At 47.4% G+C, this 22,459-nt stretch overlaps 1 protein-coding gene across 2 annotated transcripts in view; it reads right to left on the reverse strand.

Annotated features, from left to right (window-relative positions):
• The window catches only part of PHF2 (PHD finger protein 2), a 121,014-nt gene that overhangs the window by 36,048 nt on the left and 62,507 nt on the right, over positions 1–22,459 (reverse strand). For both annotated transcript variants that reach the window (XM_083489212.1, XM_083489213.1), the window contains exons 3-6: positions 7,408–7,522; positions 5,754–5,914; positions 1,963–2,104; positions 168–354 (exon numbers count right to left, since the gene is read on the reverse strand). In XM_083489212.1, coding sequence (XP_083345338.1) covers positions 168–354; positions 1,963–2,104; positions 5,754–5,914; positions 7,408–7,522 — 605 coding nt within the window. The remainder of the gene's footprint in view (positions 1–167; positions 355–1,962; positions 2,105–5,753; positions 5,915–7,407; positions 7,523–22,459) is intronic.

Below are 22,459 nucleotides of genomic sequence, written 5' to 3' on the forward strand. Positions count from 1 at the left end.
TAAGAATGGACCTCCGGAACGAATTAAGTACTTAACCCGAGGTACCCCTGTATGTATTTTTAAGTCAAATACTTACTTTAGCAGCAGAGCTAAAATGGGATATTCAAGAAAAGAGAGGAATTATTATGGAACAGTTGCATGATCAAATATGGAATAAAGCATCTTACTTTCAGGACATGGTACCAGGCAGAAGCGCCACCGGAGTCTATGTGAAAATCTGTGTAGCTGTCTTTCACGCAGATCAGGCAGTATTTGGTCACTTTTGGTTTTGCCAGCAAAGCATCATCAGGCCAATAATTTTCCGCCCAAGAAAGTTTCTTCACTATATCAGGAGACTCCACAAAACTGGACATTCTGTTTAAAATATAAAGCAAAAAAGACTGGAATGAGCTTAAAGTCGGCATTAGAGCTTATCTCTGTCAGTCTCCTGTTCCTGGAGAAATTCCAGGATAGTGATTTCAGTTCTCAAAAGTACCAGTTCTCATGTAGCCATCTCTCTCAAACACACAAGAAGGATGAATCAATAACCTTGGAAAACATCAAGTTAGCAGAAGTATAAAAAAAAAAAAACTTTAGAACTTTTTACTGAGGGCGGGAGGAGCATGAGGTAAATGGGCTCGAAGAACTCAATGTCATATGGACTGAGTTTGTTTGGTTTGATTAATCAAATCTGAGAAAGATTGTTTTAGGCTAAAAGATTACTTTACCTGGGAGTCACCCCCCTTTTCATCAATGGAGCTCATTTCTGAGTAGACATGCATAGAATTTGACTATTAGTGGTACTGCTCCATTCTCTCTCTCTCTCTCTCAATAAACCCGTTATAACCAATATCGAAACAGATTTGCCAAAATATTTATTACCCCCCAAACATGTAAATGTAAGAGCAAACAGTACTATCAGTTTTTTCTGAATGCTTCCTGCGTACTGAACAGCTTTATTATATATTTTTCTTTTTAAGCATTTAAGGTGTGGGACCTTAAAACTAAAATGTTCCCCTTGTAAATGTACGTATCATTTACACTTCGTGTCAAGGCAGAACTTTGGAGCCTGTTAAAATGCCATGCTCTTTGTCGAGCACTACAATATTTCCTGGCTGATGATTAAATCAGCAGCATGTGAGGATTGTTTCAACGATCCTCAAGAATAAAATGCTTCCCATCGTTATTCTTTCAGCAGATAGAGGAAAAGCTGTAAAAAAATACCTAATGAAAAATACCTATAATCACAGAGCTTTGAAATTGCTTTTGATCCTTTGTGTGGAAGGAAGGGGGTTACATTATTAAAACAATAAATACAGCCTAGAGAGCTATGGATACTACAAAAGAAATGATCTTGCAATTATCCTTCAGCCTTTCTATAATCTGCATTAATTATCACTCCTTTCTCTTGTCCAATAAGATGGAATTCTCTTCTAAAACAACCATTGTTTATTTTATTTTTGCCAGAGCTCATCATTTTCTCTGTTTATAAAGGAGCATTCTCCTGCCCCGTAATAATCTTTTTATGTCTATGTAGATTGCCCAGAAGTCCTACAAGAAAAAAGAGGTTTAAATTACATGGTTCAGCAAATCATATATTCATCAGTCGCCCACAAACATTGCCCACAGAAGAAAAAAAAAATCAGCAAACTGAAACACAGTTGAATAATGCGTCTGGAAGCAATTTCGTAATCTGTAAAGGAAGGCCAAACCATTGATTCAATCATTACATAAGACATAGGTGGATTACTGAGGAATTGTCTTTGTTAATGCTCTAGAAAAAATAATGCTAAATATGCTGGGGAATATTCAGAATCTGTGCAGTAAGGCAGGGATGAGAAAACGGTGACCCTTCAAATCCTGTTCGCCTACATCTGTCCTTCCCCCTGACCATTCATTATGCTGGTTGAGGCTGAAGGAAGGTGTGTCCAGCAACACACCTGCCCATCCCAGGAATAAGGCAAGCCTGTCGTTCTATCTTACCTTGTATCTGAAAATTCCAAGTTAATTACATTGAGGACTCTTTTTCTGTTAGTGCTGTAATAGTAATCGACAAATTCCTTTAGCTTCATCTTGCAGTCCTTCTGTTTGGTGACATCGGTGACATCAACACTCCTTTCTGGTCCTGAAAGGGGAAAAAACACCAAGGAAAATGAGAATGTCAAAATGGAGCCAATATGAGTTGCGGGCCGAGGTGGAACTCAAAGAGCATGCTGGGATGTCACCACAGGGCGTGCCTGAGGAGAAAATGGTTCATACCGTCTTTCTGTGAAACTGTGCTGATGCTGATAAATAGATGATAGATAGATAGATAGATAGATAGATAGATAGATAGATAGATATAGATGATAGATGGATAGATAGATAGATAGATAGATAGATAGATAGATAGATAGATAGATAGATAGATATAGATGATAGATGATAGATAATAGATGGCAGATGGTAGATGATAGATGATAGATAGATAGATGATAGATAGATAGATAGATAGATAGATAGATAGATGATAGATATAGATAGAAAGCTTATGAGCCACTCCAAGGTTTGTTATTTATTTATTTAAATAAATAAATATCTATAAGCCAAACTTTTGTATGAAAATACAAGACAATGCACACCATGCAAAAACTACAAAAATAAAAACATCAGTCAAAACCTCCACTGGTTAAAAGAAAACTCACATTTCCAAGGCCTGCCTAAATAACATTGTTTTCAAATGTCATCTCTAAAGGAAGACAAGGATGATTCCTGCTGAGCCTTCAGTGGCAGGGCCTGCCACACTAAAGGCTTGGTCCCTAGTAACCTCGGGGGTATGGGGAACCACAATAAGTGCCCTATCAGAAGATGGCAGTGATCAAGATGAAACATCAGGGATCCAACAGTCCTTAAGGCAGTGTTTCCCAAACGTTTTTGGGCAACGGCACACCTGTTTACCGGAAAAAAATCTCGCGGCACACCACCATTAAAGCCCCGCCCCGTGACGTCAGCGCGCAGCGTCACGCCGGGAGGGACGCACAAAAGTGAAAGTTTTTTCCCTCCCCCTTGCCGGGGTGGGAGGAGGCAGCAGAGCGAGGGACTGAGGGACGGCGGCAGCTGAGGCGGCCACCCCTCGACGCCGTCCCAAAAGCCGCCAAAAAGCCCTAAAAAAAGAGGAACAGCACAAAAAACACACCACACACGGGGGGCGTGTTCTAATTTGCTTCTAACTCCGGGTTAGAGCGCAGCACATGGAGGATGGGTGGGGAAAGAGAGAGGAGGCGCACTGATAGAACGCCAGGCACGGGGGCCGCCAGGGAGAGCCAGCGCGCGCCCCACCCCGGACGCTCGCGGCCACCGCCATCCCTCCCTCCCAGGGAAGGCGGGATTAGAGCAAGCGCCCGGGCAGCAAGAAGCGCGCGCGCGCCGGCCCTGCCCTGGATCCCTCAGAACCGCCAGTCTCTGGGAAAGTGGGTGTGGCTTCAGAACTCTCAGGCAGCAGCACCCGCCGCCCGGCAAGGCTTCCCATTGGGAGGCGCGAATGCTTTAGTGGGCGGGGATTGGTGCAAATATAGGCAGGGCGGGCTGAGAGGAGGAGCCGCCGCCGAGGAGCAGCGACACCAGCAGCGTTTCCTCTCCCCCCTCCCCTCCCGTGTCAACAAGCGGGGCGCCTGCGCCGGGGGTTTGCGCGTCAGGCAGGCAGCCAGGCAGGCAGACGGCGAGAGCCCCGCGCTGGGCGGCCGCTGCTCGCCGCCGCCGCCCCGCGTCTCGCCGCCCGACTCGCCCGCCTCCCTCCCACGGCACACCAGGCAACGTCTGGCGGCACACTAGTGTGCCGCGGAACACCGGTTGGGAAACACTGCCTTAAGGTACCTTGAACCCAAGCTGCTTGGTGCTTTGTGAACTAACACGCAAGAACCTTAAACCTGACCTGGTAGCAAATTAGCAAACAGTGCAGATCTCAGAAGAGCAATAACATGTTTCCAATAGCCTGCTCCTGTGAGCAGTCTGGCCACAACATTCTGCACTAGCTGCATTTTCCAGATCAGATACAAAGATGCTACATAAAGTGTGTTACAATAATCAAGTCTTGAGGTTATCAGCACATGAACTACTGCGGTCAGGCTATTTCGTGCCAGCTGGAGCAAGTAGAAAGCACTCCTAGTCATGGAAGTCATTTGGGTGGTCTATTCCAGGCACGGTCAACTCCCAAGAGACTGCAATCTACTCCCAGTATAAAAAAAAACTGGCAGTGATCTACCCACTATCATTGCCAAGAGTTGTTGAGCTTTTTAAGGGGATCATTAAGGAGCTTCATACCATGATCCACAACAAACACCCCCACAATCGACCAGTAGATCACGAACCACCTGTTGGACAGGGATGGAACATATAGTACCTCCAGACTGCAGGCCTGTTCTTTTAGAGATAGTACAGCGTCTCTTGCATCATGGCCAGTGTTAAAAGGCTGCAAACTGCTCTACAGAAAATGTTCAGAAAGTGATCCTTGGTAAATTTTCTCTAGTCTATTTATTTTTCTTAAAATTCCCAAGTTGAAATTAAAGCCACATCCAAGGATGAAATGCATACAAGCTTTCACCTTTAAAGTGAAAACACAGCTGAGGTATATTAATGTATCTGCATATACGATCCCTTCCTGCAAAGCACTGCTGCAGGAAAAAAAAAAAAATACAAGGCAGCTGTCCCCACTGAGGTATCACAATGTATTCTCCAAAATTGAAGCTGTCTGGACAAGCCCTGCTTTAGCTCTTCAGTGTTCATTTGCTGGAACCATATGTATTGTCACATCAAGTCCTTTGTAGCACAAGAAGATAGTGTGATGTTGTCAATATTTCCCCTGATACCTCGGGATAAGGCCTGAACAGGCCTGGAAGTTGCATTGCTTGCTATATTTACCTCGTGCTTGTAGGATTTAATATGAATCTGTGTATTCAGCATTTATTCAGTGGAAAATAGCAGAATGTAATCATGGCTGGTAAAGTAAGAGAAACATCACACTAACAGGGAGGATCAAAGCCTGAAAATGCCAGGTGGTTATCTTGCGTAGATAAGACGAGAGTTTGGCACACACACTGTTGCTTTCATTTTATAGCCAAGGGGATAGCTACAGTCAAACTCCCCTTTCTCCAGGAATGCTACAGGTGCATGACCCATACGCCAGCCGGCCTTGTCGGCACAGTGCAACACTATATAAGAGGAAGCCAAGGAGTTTGTGAAAGGAACACACTTCTACACAGCTACACACCCTGACACCCGTTTGCAGAACTGGGAGGGAAGAACCTGTAGCCAACAGGGATTCTTCCAACTGGTTACCTTAAGTCTGAAGGGATGAAAGCAGTAGGATCTTGCCTGATAGATTAATAGCCAAGCATAAGGCTAGGTTAGGCACTGTGCGCTGTTTCATGCCTTGTGCTTGATAGAAACCAGGTGCAGGAATTAGACTTCCTGCAGGCTAGCCTTGCCTGGCATCCCATGAGCTATGATTGGGCACAACTGGTGGGCTGGAATATGTAGATTTACCCCGCTGGTCTTTATGTTTCTTGCTGTACTAACCTGTATGCATATCTGCAAATGGTAATCCAATTCGACTAAAACACTTTGACTCAGTATAAGGCAACTTCCTATGTTCCTGTGTTCAGAAGTCTGGCCATCCAAGTCACTAGTGGTTTGTGAAGATGTTTACATGTTTTCCCAGACTGGAGAACTACCTGAAAGAGCCTCCCCTCAAAGTGCTCTCTGTGAAGTAGGTTCTGAACTCAAAAACAAATACGTACCAACATAGTTTTCAACATCACTAACATAAAACGTCGGTGCAGGTACAGATAAGCCCAAGCCGTCCTTCTTTGGGATGAGGATAGGCTCTGTGAATCCATTTTCTTCCAAATATTCAACTGTTAGTTGGCTTCCAGTCAGTTTTATTACCACGTCTTCAGCACTAAAAATTTGAAACAAAACAAAGAATAATTCCAATATTAAAAGACTTTCACACCCAGTCCGTATTTTCTTTTCCTTTATTACTGATGAAGCAGGCTTCAGATCAACCTATGGCTCTCCTTATTAAGACACCACTGGTCTATGAGCCTCTCAAAGTCTTGAGTAATTCAATCAAGCAGCCAGACAAATATGAAGAACTTTAAAAGAATGGTTTGTATTTCTGTTATGAGCACATCTAGTGATGCCACCAAAGTTTATTTTTAACTGTGGCATGAGATACAGGTTTCTCCCACTTGTAACATTGCTTAGCTGCATAATGATCAGTCCTCATTTCCCCGAGAAGCTCTTCTCCGATTCAGAATGCAAACTAAGCTTTGGAGCATGTGCGAGGCAGCAAAGGGTCCTGGGATGTGTAGTTTTTTCAGAGTGCCTGGGCACTTGGTGCCTGGTGCTTTGGAAATTGCATGTGCCAGGGTCCCTTGTGTCTAGGTTGCTGTTATTAGTATGCTTACTGGCTGAACATAGTCTTTGTCATCTGTGGTTCTGAAAAGCATCTGGGGGAAACGAGATATCTTAAAACATTGGGATACGGGTCTTAACAGCAGACAAGATATTTAGTATTCATGTATTTTCTGGTGCATATATAAAATGATATTTTTTGGAAGGGTAGAGTAACAAATGATATTTGATTGCAAACATAACAGATCCTTGAATCTATAAAGAACCAAAAAGTTTTTTAGGATAATGCACGGCTGCCCTCTTCTGTGCTTGTTTTGAACTACATCTCATTTTCGGGACACCAGTGCATTTCACATGGCAGCCAATGAAGATGCAAACAAAAGTTTAAGAAACAGATGAGCAAGACCACCATGTTGGTGAAAGCAAATCCTCCACATTGGTCTCCTAGAGGCAGGGAATTTTTTAAAAATAGTTTCTTTTTACTTCAGTTTTGAAGTGGAAGTTTGGGCTTGGACATCACTGGATAATCATAGTTAGTATGGTATTAAGTGGAGACACCATAATAGTCCCATTGATGATAGGATAAAAAATATCTTAATAATAAGACAAACTGCAATTTTAATTCTGCTTGAAGCTTATTGCCGAATTACAGTAGTCTCTAGTATGGAAGCAACCCATGTTTTACACATTTTGTTCTGCCCACAGCCTATACTGCTTCCACTAATTGCTGTGGATCAATTCCAGATATTATGAAGCATGGTGGATACAAATCAGGCAAATGTTGCAGATTTCACAGTCTTGAATTCTTCAACAAGTAGGGTGAAAATTTTGGTGAAGGGATTGTAGATTTCAATGTGTCTCTGCAAGATATCATGCAGAGAGCAATTAGCTCAAGGTCTCTTGGATTATTGCCCACATAAATCTACAGAGGAAAACATGTTGGAGGGAAAAGAATCACCTTCTAAGCACATTCCCCCCCCCCCCGAGTATGGTCTGCTGATAATAGCCCAAACATTGGCACCATTAACAACTTACCTGGGGAATGTTCGACTTCGAAGTTCCTTGATGAATACCTGACTCCCATTCTGAACAGGTTTGACTTCTGTAGTTTGACCAGTGTCATGTTTGTGCCAATTTCTTTTCTTTTTCACTGCAAGAGACAGACATTGACAGGATTATGTATAGCTGAGGAGGGAGAAAATAATCAATTTGTCATTGACTTCAGACAAACAATGTGACAATAATCTCTTTGAAGACACAACAGTGACTTTGACATAAGGGGGCAAGAGACTGTGCTTTATTCCAAGGAGAAATCTAACAATTGTTTTCTCATTTGCCTCCAGACATTAACACTCAGGGCTATATGTCGCATATTGAACTCTGTTCATTTGGTAACGGGAAGCAGAAGAAAATACAAAGATAACCACAGAGCTATAGCTTCCATGTGTAAACTCCAGGCAGAATTCAGACCTGGACTGTACCATCTTAGGATATGGGGACTGGGTGGGGGTTGCAAGTTTAAATACAGTGGTACCTCGGGTTAAGTACTTAATTCATTCTGGAGGTCCATTCTTAACCTGAAACTGTTCTTAACCTGAGGTACCACTTTAGCTAATGGGGCCTCCTGCTGCCGCTGCACCACCGGAGCACGATTTCTGTTCTCATCCTGAAGCAAAGTTCTTAACCCGAGGTACTATTTCTGGGTTAGTGGAGTCTGTAACCTGAAGCGTATGTAACCTGAAGTGTCTGTAACCCGAGGTACCACTGTACATCAAAACCCCTTGTCCATGGACAGTAGAATTCAGGAACACAGTTTTCTAGCTTTGAGTTCTCTATAGATTCAATGACTGACCCCTGCGATGGCTTGACAACCATATGTCAGGAGTGCTCTGATGGCGTTTCCTGCTTGGCAGGGGGTTGGACTCGATGGCCCTTGTGGTCTATTTGTGATGGCCTGGGATTCCGAGTCTGAAAGCGATCCGGAGGAATCCCAGCCGGCACAGGAGTCCCCGCCTCCAGGGCCGGCTGAACTGGGGCAAGGCCTAGATGCTGAGGAAACTCAAGAGCAGGCACCAGGTGAAACCATTCTGGCCCCAGAGGTGCTGGATGACTCAGTGGCCACAGGTGAGCCTCCTCCAGGGCCCAGTAACCCTTCGGCCTCTCCTGATCTGCAGAGGCTTAGGGCAGAGAGGCGAAGGGAACTGGTTGCCCCCAGGAGGAGTGCTCGCCTTAAGGCCAGAGGAGGCGGGGCTCCTGGGGGTCGGGACCGCCCCTAACCTTAGAAGAGGATAAAAGCCCAGTCAGGCCGGCCCCAGGTTGCGGGAGCAACGTCGTTGTTGGCTTCGGACCTTCCTGTGCTCTTGATCCCTGCTCGGCCTCCTGTTCCTGACTATCCGGTACTCCTGTTCCCTGCTCGGCTTCCTGTTCCTGACTATCCAGTACTCCTGTTCCCTGCTCGGCCTCCTGTTCCCGACCCTCCGGCGTTCCTGTTACCTGCTCAGCCTCCTGTTCCAGCGTTCCTGTTCCCCGCCCGGCTCTCTGCATCGGACCTCGCCCCTCTTCGTGTGGACTCTGCTACACTCACGGCACCTTACCCCCGGGGCCAGCACAGTTTGCTCCCGCCACACCCGCACTCCCCCTTCGTAGGGGTGCGTTCGGGAAGAGTCAGAGGCCATGGCCGACCAAGCGGCTACACTGTTGGCAATAGCCCAGGAGAACCAGGCTTTGAGGCACACCGTGCAGCAGCTCAGTAACGCGATTACGGCACTGCAGCAGCGTTTGGACGCCCTACCGGCTCCTGGGGCCGACGCCCCGGCTTCTGGCAAGTACCCAGTGGCCTTGCCTGAGAAATTTGATGGGGCCCCGGCCAGCTTTCCCATGTTCCTTGCCCAGGCCAAGCTGTATATTCAGGGGCGCGCCCGGAATTTCCCTGACGACCGCACCAAGGTGCATTTTTTGATTAGTTTGTTAAAGGACCAGGCGGCCAAGTGGGCGTTGCCGCTGCTCAGGCAAGACTCCCCCTTGCTGACAGACTACGGGGGGTTTTGCAATCTGTTGGAGGCTGCGTTCGGCAACCCCCAGAAGGGGAGTCAAGCCAACCGGGCGATTCGGCGGTTGAGGCAGGGCAAGACCACGGTGGCCGCATACACCACAGAATTCCGGCTGCTGGCACAGGACTTGACCTGGAACGACTCGGCTCTCCGGGACCAGTATCTCGAGGGGCTTTCAGATGAGATACTGGACCAGCTGGCCACAATGGAACGCCCCACCACGCTAGACACCCTTATTCAATGGAGTCTACAGATTGACGATCGGCTAGAGGACCGGCGTCAGGCTCGGGACCGCCGGCACCTCCAGTTCTTGGCCCCAGTGTCTACCAGCAGCCCCACGGGCCCAGCTAAGTCATTGGAGGAACCTATGCAGCTTGGGGCAGTGCGGCCACGCCTCTCCCCCGCAGAGAAGTCGCGGCGTCGGGAGGGGAATCTATGTCTCTATTGTGGCGGAAGCGGACACTATGCAAGGTCCTGTCCTGAGAAACGCCAGCCGCAGGGAAACCACCAAACCACAGTAGCTGATGGCCCTGGCTACTTGGGGTCCCAAACAGCACAGAATGGGGCCGCACCAATTGAATTACAACACCTTATGGTTCCGGTACATCTATACCCTCCAGGAGGGCCATGGATTCTTACCCATGCGCTGGTGGATTCGGGCGCAACCCGCTCTTATATGGACGCTGCTTTTGCTGCCCAGCATCAGGTGCCACTTCGGAACAAGCCAGAACCGGTGCAGGTGGAGGCAATCGACGGACGGCCCCTGCGTTCGGGTGCCGTCACTCAGGAGACCCAGCCCCTGGTCCTGTGCCTCCAGCAGCACCGTGAGATGCGAACCCTGGATATTGCCTCCATGCCCCGGTTCCCCCTGGTGCTTGGGATGGACTGGCTGGAGGCTCACAATGTGCGGATTGACTGGGTCAAACGGACTGTACACTTCCCAGACCCCAGTTCTCCTGCTGAGACTGAGATGCTAGCAGCTGCGCCCACTGAGGAGGTTGCTGCAACGCTCCCCGCTGAATACCGGGAATATCACGACGTGTTTGAGGAACGGGGGGCAGACCAGCTGCCGCCGCATCGGTCCTTTGACTGTGGCATAGACCTCCAGCCCGGAGCGCCTCTACCAGTGAGTCGCTTATACTCGTTAACAGAGCCAGAGCGCGAGGCTTTACAGGACTTCTTGCGCAAGAACCTGGAGCGTGGGTTCATTAGGCCTTCTACCTCACCCACTGCTGCGCCAGTGCTCTTTGTTAAAAAGAAATGTGGGGAGCTCCGCCTTTGCCATGATTACCGGGCCCTGAACAAAATTACCATCCCGGACCGGTACCCCTTGCCCCTTATTTCGGAGTTACTGGAGCGGGTGCAAGGGGCGCAGGTGTTCACCAAGCTAGACCTCCGGGGTGCCTACAATTTGATTCGGATCCGCGCCGGGGATGAGTGGAAGACCGCATTTGGGACCCGGTACGGACAGTTCGAATACCTGGTTATGCCCTTTGGTTTGTGCAACGCGCCTGCTGTGTTCCAACGGTACATCAACCACGTGTTCCAGGACTTGCTAGACAAGTACGTGGTGGTGTACTTGGATGACATTCTGGTTTACTCCCGTGACCCAGCGTGCCACGAAGGCCATGTCCGGACCGTGCTGCAGCGCTTGCGCAAGCATCGTCTGTATGCAAAGCTCAGCAAGTGCGAGTTTCATCAGCGGTCAGTGGACTTCCTGGGTCACCGACTCTCACCAGGTGGGGTGCAGATGGATCCTGGGAAGGTGGCAGCGGTTCGAGAATGGGCGGCACCTCAGAACCGCAAGGACCTACAGCGTTTCCTGGGGTTCGCCAACTATTACCGGACCTTCATTGCGGACTATGCTCACCGCACCACCCCGTTGACCTGACTACTGCGCCCCAAGACGCCGTTTTCCTGGGACAAGGAGGCGGAGGAGGCGTTTCAAGGGTTGAAGGCCTGTTTCCAGAGAGCGCCAATCTTGCAACATCCGGATCCTTCTCGACCCTTTGTGGTAGAGACTGACGCCTCCAGTACGGCTCTCGGTGCCGTCTTGTCTCAGCAGCATGGACCGGAAGCGCCACTTTTACCCTGCGCCTTCTATTCCCGCCAGCTCCTCCCAGCGGAGCGTAACTATACCGTGTGGGAGCGCGAACTACTGGCCATCAAGGTGGCCTTTGAGGTTTGGCGCCATCATCTTGAAGGAGCACGACACCCGGTGGAGGTGAGAACCGACCACCGGAACCTGGAATACCTCCAGACCACCCGCAAGCTGAACCAAAGGCAGATCCGGTGGGCGTTGTTCTTTTCCCGGTTCCAGTTCCGGATCCGCTACATCCCTAGCTCCCAAAACCAGAAGGCGGATGCCCTGTCCCGGAAACCCGAAGACAACGTAGACACGGTTCAGCAAGCAGCACCCACCACGATCCTACCACCAGCTGCATTCCTGGCCACCCAGGAGGTTGAGCCACTGCAGGCTCGTGTGCGGGAACAGCAGCGGGTCGACGCTTGGGCCCAGGAACGACTCCGGGAACTGGCCGAAGGATCATGCCCTCAGTATCCAGGGCTGATCTCGCATCAGGGTCTTCTGCTGCACCACGGGCGCCTGTACATCCCATCAGGGCCGCTGCGGGCTGAGATTCTCCGGATGACCCATGATGCGCCAGCGGCGGGGCACTTTGGGCGGTATCGGCCCACCCATCTGGTAAGCCGTGAGTTTTGGTGGCCCCGTTTGAAGGCCGACGTGGCTCGCTACGTCGCTGGTTGTGACGTCTGCAGGCGGGCCAAGGGGCCTACCGGGCGACCCCCCGGCCTTCTTCAGCCGTTGCCGGTTCCACCACGTCCTTGGCACACAGTTTCTTTGGACTTTGTAGTGGAGTTACCCCCGTCTCGTGGCTGCACCTGCCTTCTAGTTTTCTCCGACCACTTCACGAAGATGGTGCACTGTGCCCCCTGCCCATCCGTACCCTCAGCTAAGGAAACCGCGCAGCTGTACCTTCAGCATGTCTTCCGCCTGCATGGCCTACCTGAGCGTGTAGTGTCCGACCGTGGCGTTCAGTTCACGTCCCGGTTTTGGCGTGCTTTGCACCAGGCCCTCGGGACAGAGGTCTGTCTCTCATCTGCTTACCACCCACAGACTGATGGCCAGACGGAACGGGCGAACGCGGTGCTGGAACAGTACCTCCGGTGTTACTGCAGCTACCAGCAGGACGACTGGGTCGACCACCTAGCATTGGCGGAGTTCGCTTATAACAACGCGGTGAATGCGTCCACCCAGCAGACCCCGTTCCAAGCCAGTTATGGTTTTCATCCACGGTTGTTTCCGGATGTGCTGCCGGCATCTGCGGTCCCTGCGGTGACAGAGTGGCTTCAGGAGCTCCAGTCCCAGCAACAGCTGTTGATGGAGCAGCTGCGCCAGGCCAAGGAGGCGTACAAGGTCCAGGCCGACCGCCACCGCCAGGTGGGGCCGGAACTTCACGTCGGTGACCTGGTGTGGCTTTCCACTCGCCACCTCCACCCTTCTCGACCTTCGCGGAAGCTGGACGCCCGGTTCACCGGCCCGTTCCCTATCGTGAACCAGGTCTCGCCTGTGGCATTCCGCCTCCGGTTGCCAGCACACCTGAAGGTTCACCCGGTATTCCACAGGTCCCTTCTGAGTCCGGTGGCCCCACCCGACGAGTTCCACCCGAACCGTCCCCGACCGCAGCCAGTTTTGGTGCAGGGAGAGCCTGAGTACGAGGTGGAACGCATTCTGGACTCCCGATACCGCAGGGGAAGGCTGCAGTATCTCATTGACTGGAAGGGGTATGGGCCAGAGGACCGTTCCTGGGAACCAGCGGCCAACGTCCATGCGCCTGCCTGCATCCGAGAGTTTCATGCGGCGTACCCCAGCAAGCCAGGTCCGGACCCTCAAGTGAGGGGGGGGCCTGGGAGGGGGGATGGTGTGATGGCCTGGGATTCCGAGTCTGAAAGCGATCCGGAGGAATCCCAGCCGGCACAGGAGTCCCCGCCTCCAGGGCCGGCTGAACTGGGGCAAGGCCTAGATGCTGAGGAAACTCAAGAGCAGGCACCAGGTGAAACCATTCTGGCCCCAGAGGTGCTGGATGACTCAGTGGCCACAGGTGAGCCTCCTCCAGGGCCCAGTAACCCTTCGGCCTCTCCTGATCTGCAGAGGCTTAGGGCAGAGAGGCGAAGGGAACTGGTTGCCCCCAGGAGGAGTGCTCGCCTTAAGGCCAGAGGAGGCGGGGCTCCTGGGGGTCGGGACCGCCCCTAACCTTAGAAGAGGATAAAAGCCCAGTCAGGCCGGCCCCAGGTTGCGGGAGCAACGTCGTTGTTGGCTTCGGACCTTCCTGTGCTCTTGATCCCTGCTCGGCCTCCTGTTCCTGACTATCCGGTACTCCTGTTCCCTGCTCGGCTTCCTGTTCCTGACTATCCAGTACTCCTGTTCCCTGCTCGGCCTCCTGTTCCCGACCCTCCGGCGTTCCTGTTACCTGCTCAGCCTCCTGTTCCAGCGTTCCTGTTCCCCGCCCGGCTCTCTGCATCGGACCTCGCCCCTCTTCGTGTGGACTCTGCTACACTCACGGCACCTTACCCCCGGGGCCAGCACACTATTCCAACTCTATGATTCTATGATGGTGAGCGTCCCAGATCAAATGCTTGAGAACAGGATTGGGTCAAGCACATTCCTCCTTAAAGCATGCTACAAGTAAAGGAAGCAGGGCCATGCTTGTTCCAATCCTGGGAGCCACACACAGTACCTTCCCCTGCTCCAAGGCTTCCTAGAATTTATTCTTCCTGTGGCCTGTTCTGTGACCAGGGCATAGAATCATAGTTGGAAGTGGCCACAAGGGTTATACAGTCCAACCCCCTACAATGCAGAAATCTTTTGCCCACACCCCTGAGATTAAGAGTCTCGTGCTCTACCGACTAAGCTATGCAGGACATTCCTCGCAGCTTACCTTGTCACAAGGGATTGGGACAAGGGCAGGAATGGCCCTGGGCACCTTCAGTCCCTAGCAGAGTATCTTTTCATGGAGACTGGTATGAAAATAATTCTCCACTTGTGATTTCCACTGAAGGGAAGGTCCTCGGAGGGCTTGCCATAGTGGGGATTACACTCTGCCAAACAAAGATGAGTGATTTCCCAATCTAGGTTTCAGAGGGGGCTTAGAAGGTAAGAAAATGGAGGGAGAGACAAAGGTTTGGCCCCTTTCAGGGCAAGCTATTTATCTAAGGCTTTTAAAAAGAGCTTTCTGATAGTATTATTTTGCTTCTTTAATAACTTGTATCCCACTCCCTTTCAAAAAACAAACCCAAATTACAATAAGATATACATGCAGCAAAACCAAATCCACAAAATATAGCCATCAACCAAGAAAACATACTAACCCCGAACCGGCCCCCAATAAAAAACCAACAGAAACAGTGAATTAAAAAAAAAAAAGTGTGAAGACACAGAGAAAGGGAAGCAGCTGTAATGTATTCATAATGAGAGGATACGTGTTTTCAACTGGAGGCTGTCCTAAACAAACAGCCTTTGGCCAAAGTCCTAAAACCATAGCAGGGCTTGGCAAATCTCAACTGGAAAAGCAATTCAGTTCCAGAAAGACTCTACTGCATGATCTCTCTGCATACATAGGAAGTCGGTTATAGAACCGTCTTCACCAACATGGTGCCTTCCAGATGTCCTTCGACTCCAACTCCTATAACCAAAGCCAGCACATCTAGAGGGCACCAGACCAGTGAAGGCTGCTATAGAACATCACTATTCACTGAGGTCCCTGCTCTGCTGAATGGCTGGCGCAGCATTTTTGTACCCAGCCCCCTGGAAAAAAGGAAGAGAAAATGCAGTGTGCAAAATTGGTGTGCCGGGTGAAGGAGTGGAGAAGGTGGGTTAGTGAAAAGTCTCTCCTCTGCCTCCCAATGGTCTCGTTGCTCCTCAGCTCAGCAACCCACCCACCTTCCAGGGACGGAGGATGGGTTGCACGATGCACAAGTTAAAGGGGCTGCGTAGGGTTTTGTAACCTGCTGACCCAGATTGGCAGAACAGCTGGTGAGGTTTTCTTCACCCAGGCTATGCTTGCCTGAGGGAGAGGCCCCTTGGACCCACACAGCACCTGCCAACCTACACTCTCAAGACATCTGTCCTTCAGTCAAGCAAGACCTAAGGTGGTAGGTGCAGCATGGGTTCAAAGCGGACAATACTGAAAGAAGCAACAAATTTGATGAGCACCCAGTGGCATCTTTTAAGGTAAGGGAAAGCTTCCTCAGACCTGCCCCTTCAAGGCTTTGAATGTGTGAAGTGGGGCAAGACCTCCATTTGCAGCCTGTCCAACTCATCTTCACAAAGCCATGAGGCCTGGAGTGGTAATGTGGGCAGATCCTCCTTGGCACAGCAATGTCCCTCCATGAGGGACCGTGGAGAGAAGAAAGATCTGTTGAATTTAGGCCTGTGGAATTCAGTACTAATTTTAACTGAGTACAGAGGGATGGGATCGGCCCGCATTCCAACTGATGTATCTGTGGTGATGTAGAAACGCATACACACATTTTTATTTTTAAAAATACTGAAAATCAAGGCACTTGCAATATATGCAGAGCATATTCTGTGAACTGATGCCTGTTTGGTGGTGAAGTCTGCTCAGGATTGTATGTTACCATCCACCATCAATCACTGCTTGGCTGCATATTAAAGAATCCACGTGCGCAATCTGTGAAAGAGTGACCAAGCATGCAATAGAAAGGAGAATTATTTTGCCTATAATGTCAATTTTTTAATAATGTCAAAGAAAACAGTTCAGTCGCCGTCAGTAAGGACAGCCTGGCATGGTAACACCAAAAATAGAAGCCAAATGTCCAAGATATTGCATCAGGAATATGCAGTTGGGAAAGAGCCACTAGTTTAGGGCTGCCATACGTCCAGGTATTCCAGATCAGACTGTCAAAATGGCGTCTGGGTGGATTTTTAATGCTGTAAACAATTTTTAAAAAGCTCAAAGACTTAGTTTTTGAGGGGGAGATGTTCCCCGAAAAAGGACAACCTCCTCTCTACTATATGTGCATGACACTTAATGAGCACTGCAACACATGAACAAACAGCTTCTATTACCGACAAAAGTAACTACAAAAGACTAACACAGCTGGTACAATGAATTAATAAAAGCTGTTTCCTTTCCAATATTACTCTCTATCATGTATTCATTATTAATTATATTTATCTGACACGTTTTGCTGTGAAGTCTCTCAAAACAACTTACTTAAAAAAAAAAATTAAAACCTGATATAAAAAAGCCGTAAAGCAAAATGCATATAAAAGGAAATGCACATAAAAGAAATGAATGCACTTCACTGAGACAGGATGGATAGAAAAAGAAGACACAGACATTTATTAAAATCATTTACGAACCACTCTCCATTGATCACACAATTCCTGGCATTTCCCTTATATGGTGTTGTTTACCTTCCCCCGTCCCCATCATTTTGGAGATGGTCTCTTTGACTTGGATCACTTTTTAAAAACTCTCCTTCCCCTGCTTATGTTCACCTTGGAAGAGCCCCACTTTGACCTGAATACACCTGCCTCAACTTGAGATTCACCTCTACTTAAGATCACCTGAAATAGGTTCAGTGAACCCAGCAATGCTCAGTAGCTGAAAACAACAGGACTTAAGCACCCATCTTGGAACATATTGTAGAACAAAACATTCTCCATCTCCCATCCATTGGGCTGTATCCCAATGGCAGAAAGAAGTTCTTCTGAGGAAAGGAACCTTTGTATGCAACCTGCTGGGCTGCTTTTAAGAATTCAGTCAGTCACTTTTGCAGGAGACATCTTAATTAAAATCTGATTAAACACACATCTATAACCTGTGATTATGAGGTTCATCAAATGCAGTGTTCTCCCTTGTGGAAGTTCTATGTTCTGTCAGGAGGGCTGATCTAGGCTCCAAAACCCAGTCTCCCCAGCAGATTCATCGAAAACCTCCTACTCCTTTATTTATGGATTGGAATGCTTTAAAAATGTTCACACTTTCGTTAAAGAAGGTGGTAATCATAGCATTACCATCTTGTGGAACTACTGATGGAAGTAGTGTATTTTACAGGTATTCTCAATACATAAACGGGGCCAGCTATATGGTACTTTACGGATGCCTGGAGGAAGCTGATTATCTTGTTCCATGTAAGTCTGGTTTCAGAGCTGGTTTTAGCACTAAAAAAGAGCATTGGTCACACTGATCAATGACCTGTATCAGAAGAAAGACAGGGGAAGTGCAACCCTGTTGATTTTTCCTGATGTCTTAGAGCCTTTTAATACAACGGACTACGGTATCCTCTCTTGCACCAGTCCTGTAGGTTGGGAGTTGAAAGCACAGTGTTGCTTTGGTTGTTCTGCTCCTACCTACAGGGCAAATTTCAGAGAACAGCAGTGGGGAGTGATTGCTCACTCCCATGCCAGCTCTGCTGCTGGATCGCGCAAGCTATTTTGTTCCACTGCGGAAAACGCAGTTATTTGTATGAAAAGAGGAGTTCTAGCATGAGTGGGATGCAGAAACAAAGATATTGGAAATTGGCACATGGAGGCGGGTGTCACAGATCAGCAGAAGTGCCTTCCTGGAAGCAGTGGCACTGTATTCACCATGGCAGGAATAGGATGGGATGGGGTGAGGTTATGAAAGCTTCCCAATTTACAGAACATGAGAATAAGTGGTCAACATATGCAAATGAGAAGTCTAAAGTAGTGAATGCCTACTCCAAGATGCTGACATGCATAGCATGATCTCAACGCGCATGTCCTACACTTACACACTTGCTAGTTATCATGATTCATATTACTCTGTTTAATGTAAGGTCCTATTGAAATGGATCCATCCCTGATTTGGCCCCCAATTCTAACAAGCATTCCAGTCCTCGAAAAACTTTTGCCAGCAAAGGCCTCACAAACTTGCTCCTAATAATAATAAAAAGGCAGTTGTTGTCCCGTCCCCCCCCCACACACAACTGCAGCAAAACTCGGGCCCTGGTCCGACTCTACTGAAACCTTTTGTCTTCCACTGAATTATCCCAAGAAACACGTTTTTAACAAATGTCCATTTCTTCAGCATTGCCTGCACAAATGCAATTAAATCAAAATTACTGTAAATATCGTCCAAGAGGAAGCAATTTCCTAAAATCTAGTCAGCAGGCTACAATAGTAAAGTAGAAAGTACAAGGAGAAAGTTATTTTTATGTTTGACATCTGGAAGGCATCTGTCGTGGAATGTGTGCACCAGGCATCCTTTCTTAAAAAAAAAAAATATCCTACAACTTCCATAATAACAATGAGTGCTTATCTTTGCAAGTCTTGCAGTAATAAATCAGATGAAGGAGAACACCACTGAAAGAAGGAGACTTACTTCTGAGCGATCACACTGAAAATAACTAACAGTGTACTTCTGTAAATGCTTACTTTGAGGCAGTCCCACTGTGTTCAATGGGGCTTAGTGCCTAGTGAGTATATATAGACTTTAGTCTACATGGGTCAGTTTAGACACAATGTCAAAGCACGATTAAGGAAGCTTAACTATGGTATGACATCTGAAACCATAGCCTGAAGTGGGTGGGTATCATTTATTTCTATGGATCATGGCATTAGTGCAGCTGGCGTTAAGTTTGATATAAAAGGCATCCCCTTGTAAACTATCTGTGACCCTGGTACAGTTCCTATCTCTCACACATGACCTGGAAAGAACAGCTAACATCCTGACCCTGTGAGAGCTGCAGAAAAAAAATCAGAGCACTAATCCTTGCATTTGCCAAAACAATCTAGTTATCAGCCTCCTGTCAGCAGGAACCAGACTTCACACAGACAATGAAGATCTCTCTTAAGAGTAGATTTATGATCCAGGAACTGTAGCAATAAAGACGTGGTCTTCCAAAATATAAGGTCGTGTTCTCTTCCCTTCAAATCTGTCTGCTTTGAAACACTACAGTAAACCAGAAGGAACAGACAGAGTTTGAAGGATTTGGTGTCTTGGTCTTCACGCACTAAGCAAGCCTCTTCCCTTCTCCATGTATCCAAAGTATACTTATAAACCCCAAGTTTTTCAATAGTCAGCTCACAGCTCCCCCTCTTTGCTCCTCAACAATCTCAAGGGCCATCCCTACACTTCATTGGACCATGAACCAAAGGAATGGGTGAGGGAATTCTGTTGCCTTGCTGACACAGGATTCTCGGGGAGAACTGAGGGGGCCGGCAGGCGTTATTGTTTCATTCATTATTATGTTGTGCATTTTGGTGTTTTTATAATGTAAACCATCCTGCAATCCTCGGCTAAAGAGCAGTAAAACAAACAAACAAACTTTGCTCTCACAGAAGGCACAGAGCTCAAATCCCTGACTTTGTGCCTCATTTGCTCCAAGATCAGGTATTCCGACCGCCCCCAATTTACTTTCTTTTTCTCTTTAGTGTGAGTCGGTGGCAAATTGCTGCACTCAACTCTCTAGGTTTGGGGCAGTTAGGGAACATTAATTATATTGTGTGAATCATAGTCACTGCCCACATATTCACAACTTGCTGTCTAAAGTAGCACTCGCGTCTTTCACTTCCATGGAATAAACCAATTATTTTCTACTTCCTGGTGTGACAAATTCTATACCGGGTATACACACATTTTAAACAAACACATGCCCTGGCTCCATTGCTCTCCATAGGATACGCTGGGTCTATCTATGCACATGGTGGGCAGGTATGGAGGCTGATGTACACCTCGTAACAATATCACTAACTTTGAACTGAAATCATACACACAGTTTCAGCTGCTGTTCAGAGCAGACAAAAATACAAGCAGAGAAGCAGCAGACAGTGTGGTGAACAGTGGTGCTCACCTGAACGCTCACCAATGATGGAGAAAGAGGAGGACAGGTGAGGCAGTGCTGAAGTCAACATGATGCAAATGCAAATTGAATCTGGGGCTCCAGCTGATTCTTTTACACTGCACCAACCTCTCTGCTGCCACCTCCTCTACTTCCCCATAAGCAGTAGCGATGCGACCAACCAGAGGTCAGGTGTGTGCCGCCACCACCCCACCACATCATCCAACTCCTATCAGTAGCCCTAAATTATGGTTTGCCTGTTGTGCATATTGACGTTTAAGGCATGGTTTGGGTTTCAGTCAGTCAGGTCGTGCACCCATAGGAAGGACCAGAGAAGGAATGACCACTGGGAGAAGCGCAGAGAGAAGAAACACCATAGTACATCTGCATCAGCACAACCGGCCGCCTTCATCTGCCCCAGCTGCAACAAAACATGTCTCTCCCATATCAGTCTCTACAGCCACAGCAGGCACTATAACTTTCCAAAAATTTGACTTCACCCACAAGGGTCCAGTTTTCCATTGTTTCCCAAGACAGATGGATGCCAACAAGAGATACGATTAGTACCAGCATTATTTGAATCTCTCCAGTGTTGGTTTGTACCCACTGGGATTGGTAGGGCAGAGGGCAGGGAGGTCAACAGTATGTCGAGTCAAAGTCAATTTAACAGGCAGATCCAATGAATTCTAGTTTTGCCGCCTTCCTCTTCTCTGATTACTTCTACAAAATCAGCACTTAGGCCCATGTTTCTCAAACTTGGGGTCCACAGCTAGCTAGCGATGATGGGAGTTGTAGTCCTACAGCTGTGGACCCAAGTTTGAGAAACACTGACTTAGACTAAGGAGGAGGGAGCTGATATTCAGTGCCACCCTCTGGTTTGTTTTCCTTATTTTCATGTTTTGGGTTGGACTCGATGGCCCTTGTGGTCTCTTCCAACTCTATGATTCTACGATCCTGTATTTTACTCTGTGAACCACCCTGAGATTTTATGATGAAGGGCAGTTTATAAATGAAATGAAATGAAATGAAATGAAATGAAAAGAAAAGAAAAGAAAGAAAGAAAGAAAGAAAGAAAGAAAGAGGGTTGTGGGCAGACAGGTGGGTGGGGCAGTGCCTCCATTTGCTTTAACTGCTCCTCAGCATTTGTCATTTTCCCAAATCTTATTCTGGGAATTGTTATTTTGACATCAAGAAATCATTCAAACCCAGCTGTGTCACACCATGGAATGCTAGTTTTTGTTAAAAGCCTTTAAGAGCATACTTTAACATGAAAATCATGTGCGGATTTTACAGTATAATAATAATAATAATAATAATAATAATAATAATAATAATAATAATAATAAATTTGTTGAATTTATATACCACCCTATACCCGGCGGTCTCAGGGCAGTTCACAGAATAAAATCAAGATATAAAACCCAAAATACTTAATAAAAAATGCCCTGTTTTGTCTACAGTCCCAGCAGATATTCGACTGTGTGCAGCAAATTGTCACGGCCAGATTTTGTTGAGTTTTAAGAAGCCAATATGTGCTTAAAGCATTCAATACTAGATTTCTCCCCAAAACACACTTGTCATAATAACTGGAATATTACACTTGTTGCCTTCTTTGAAAAGTTGTTTAATTTTGATCCTGAGTGCTAGCGGTTCCTCATTCCCTTTACACAGGAGGCCTATAAAAACTGACAAGGTAAAGGGGTGTGTTCTCCAGATCCCAAAATACGTCAAGGACAGTAGAAGATAAATCATATATTTGAGTGGCAAAGAATGGAACTGCACCATCAACCTATATTAATATTAGACAACCTGAGACAATTAGACAATTCTTCCCCTGCCCCTCACTCAGTGTTTTATTGAGGTTCTCTTGTTAGGTAAAATCATAAGCCCTACGTTAAAATCATCCAATAAAACTTGAAATACTCTGATATATGTTCACATCTCAATTCCCCGCTTCCAGCTGATATACTTCTGTCTTATCTATCCATTCATTTTAGTCATTTATTCATTTTATCTTTCACTCCTAAATCATGAGGAATTAAATATCATATACATTGCTGTGTTGTTATTGAAGAATTTCATCCAAGACGCCAAAAGGAAAATTAACATTTTATCTCTTACAAAGGAGGTCATTACTGACAAGGAGAATTTTCTGCCACATTGCTTCTCTTCCAGATAAGTTATTC

This window comes from Podarcis liolepis, assembly GCF_965112155.1.
Source record: "Podarcis liolepis genome assembly, chromosome: 2".
Taxonomy (NCBI): Eukaryota; Metazoa; Chordata; class Lepidosauria; order Squamata; family Lacertidae; genus Podarcis; species Podarcis liolepis.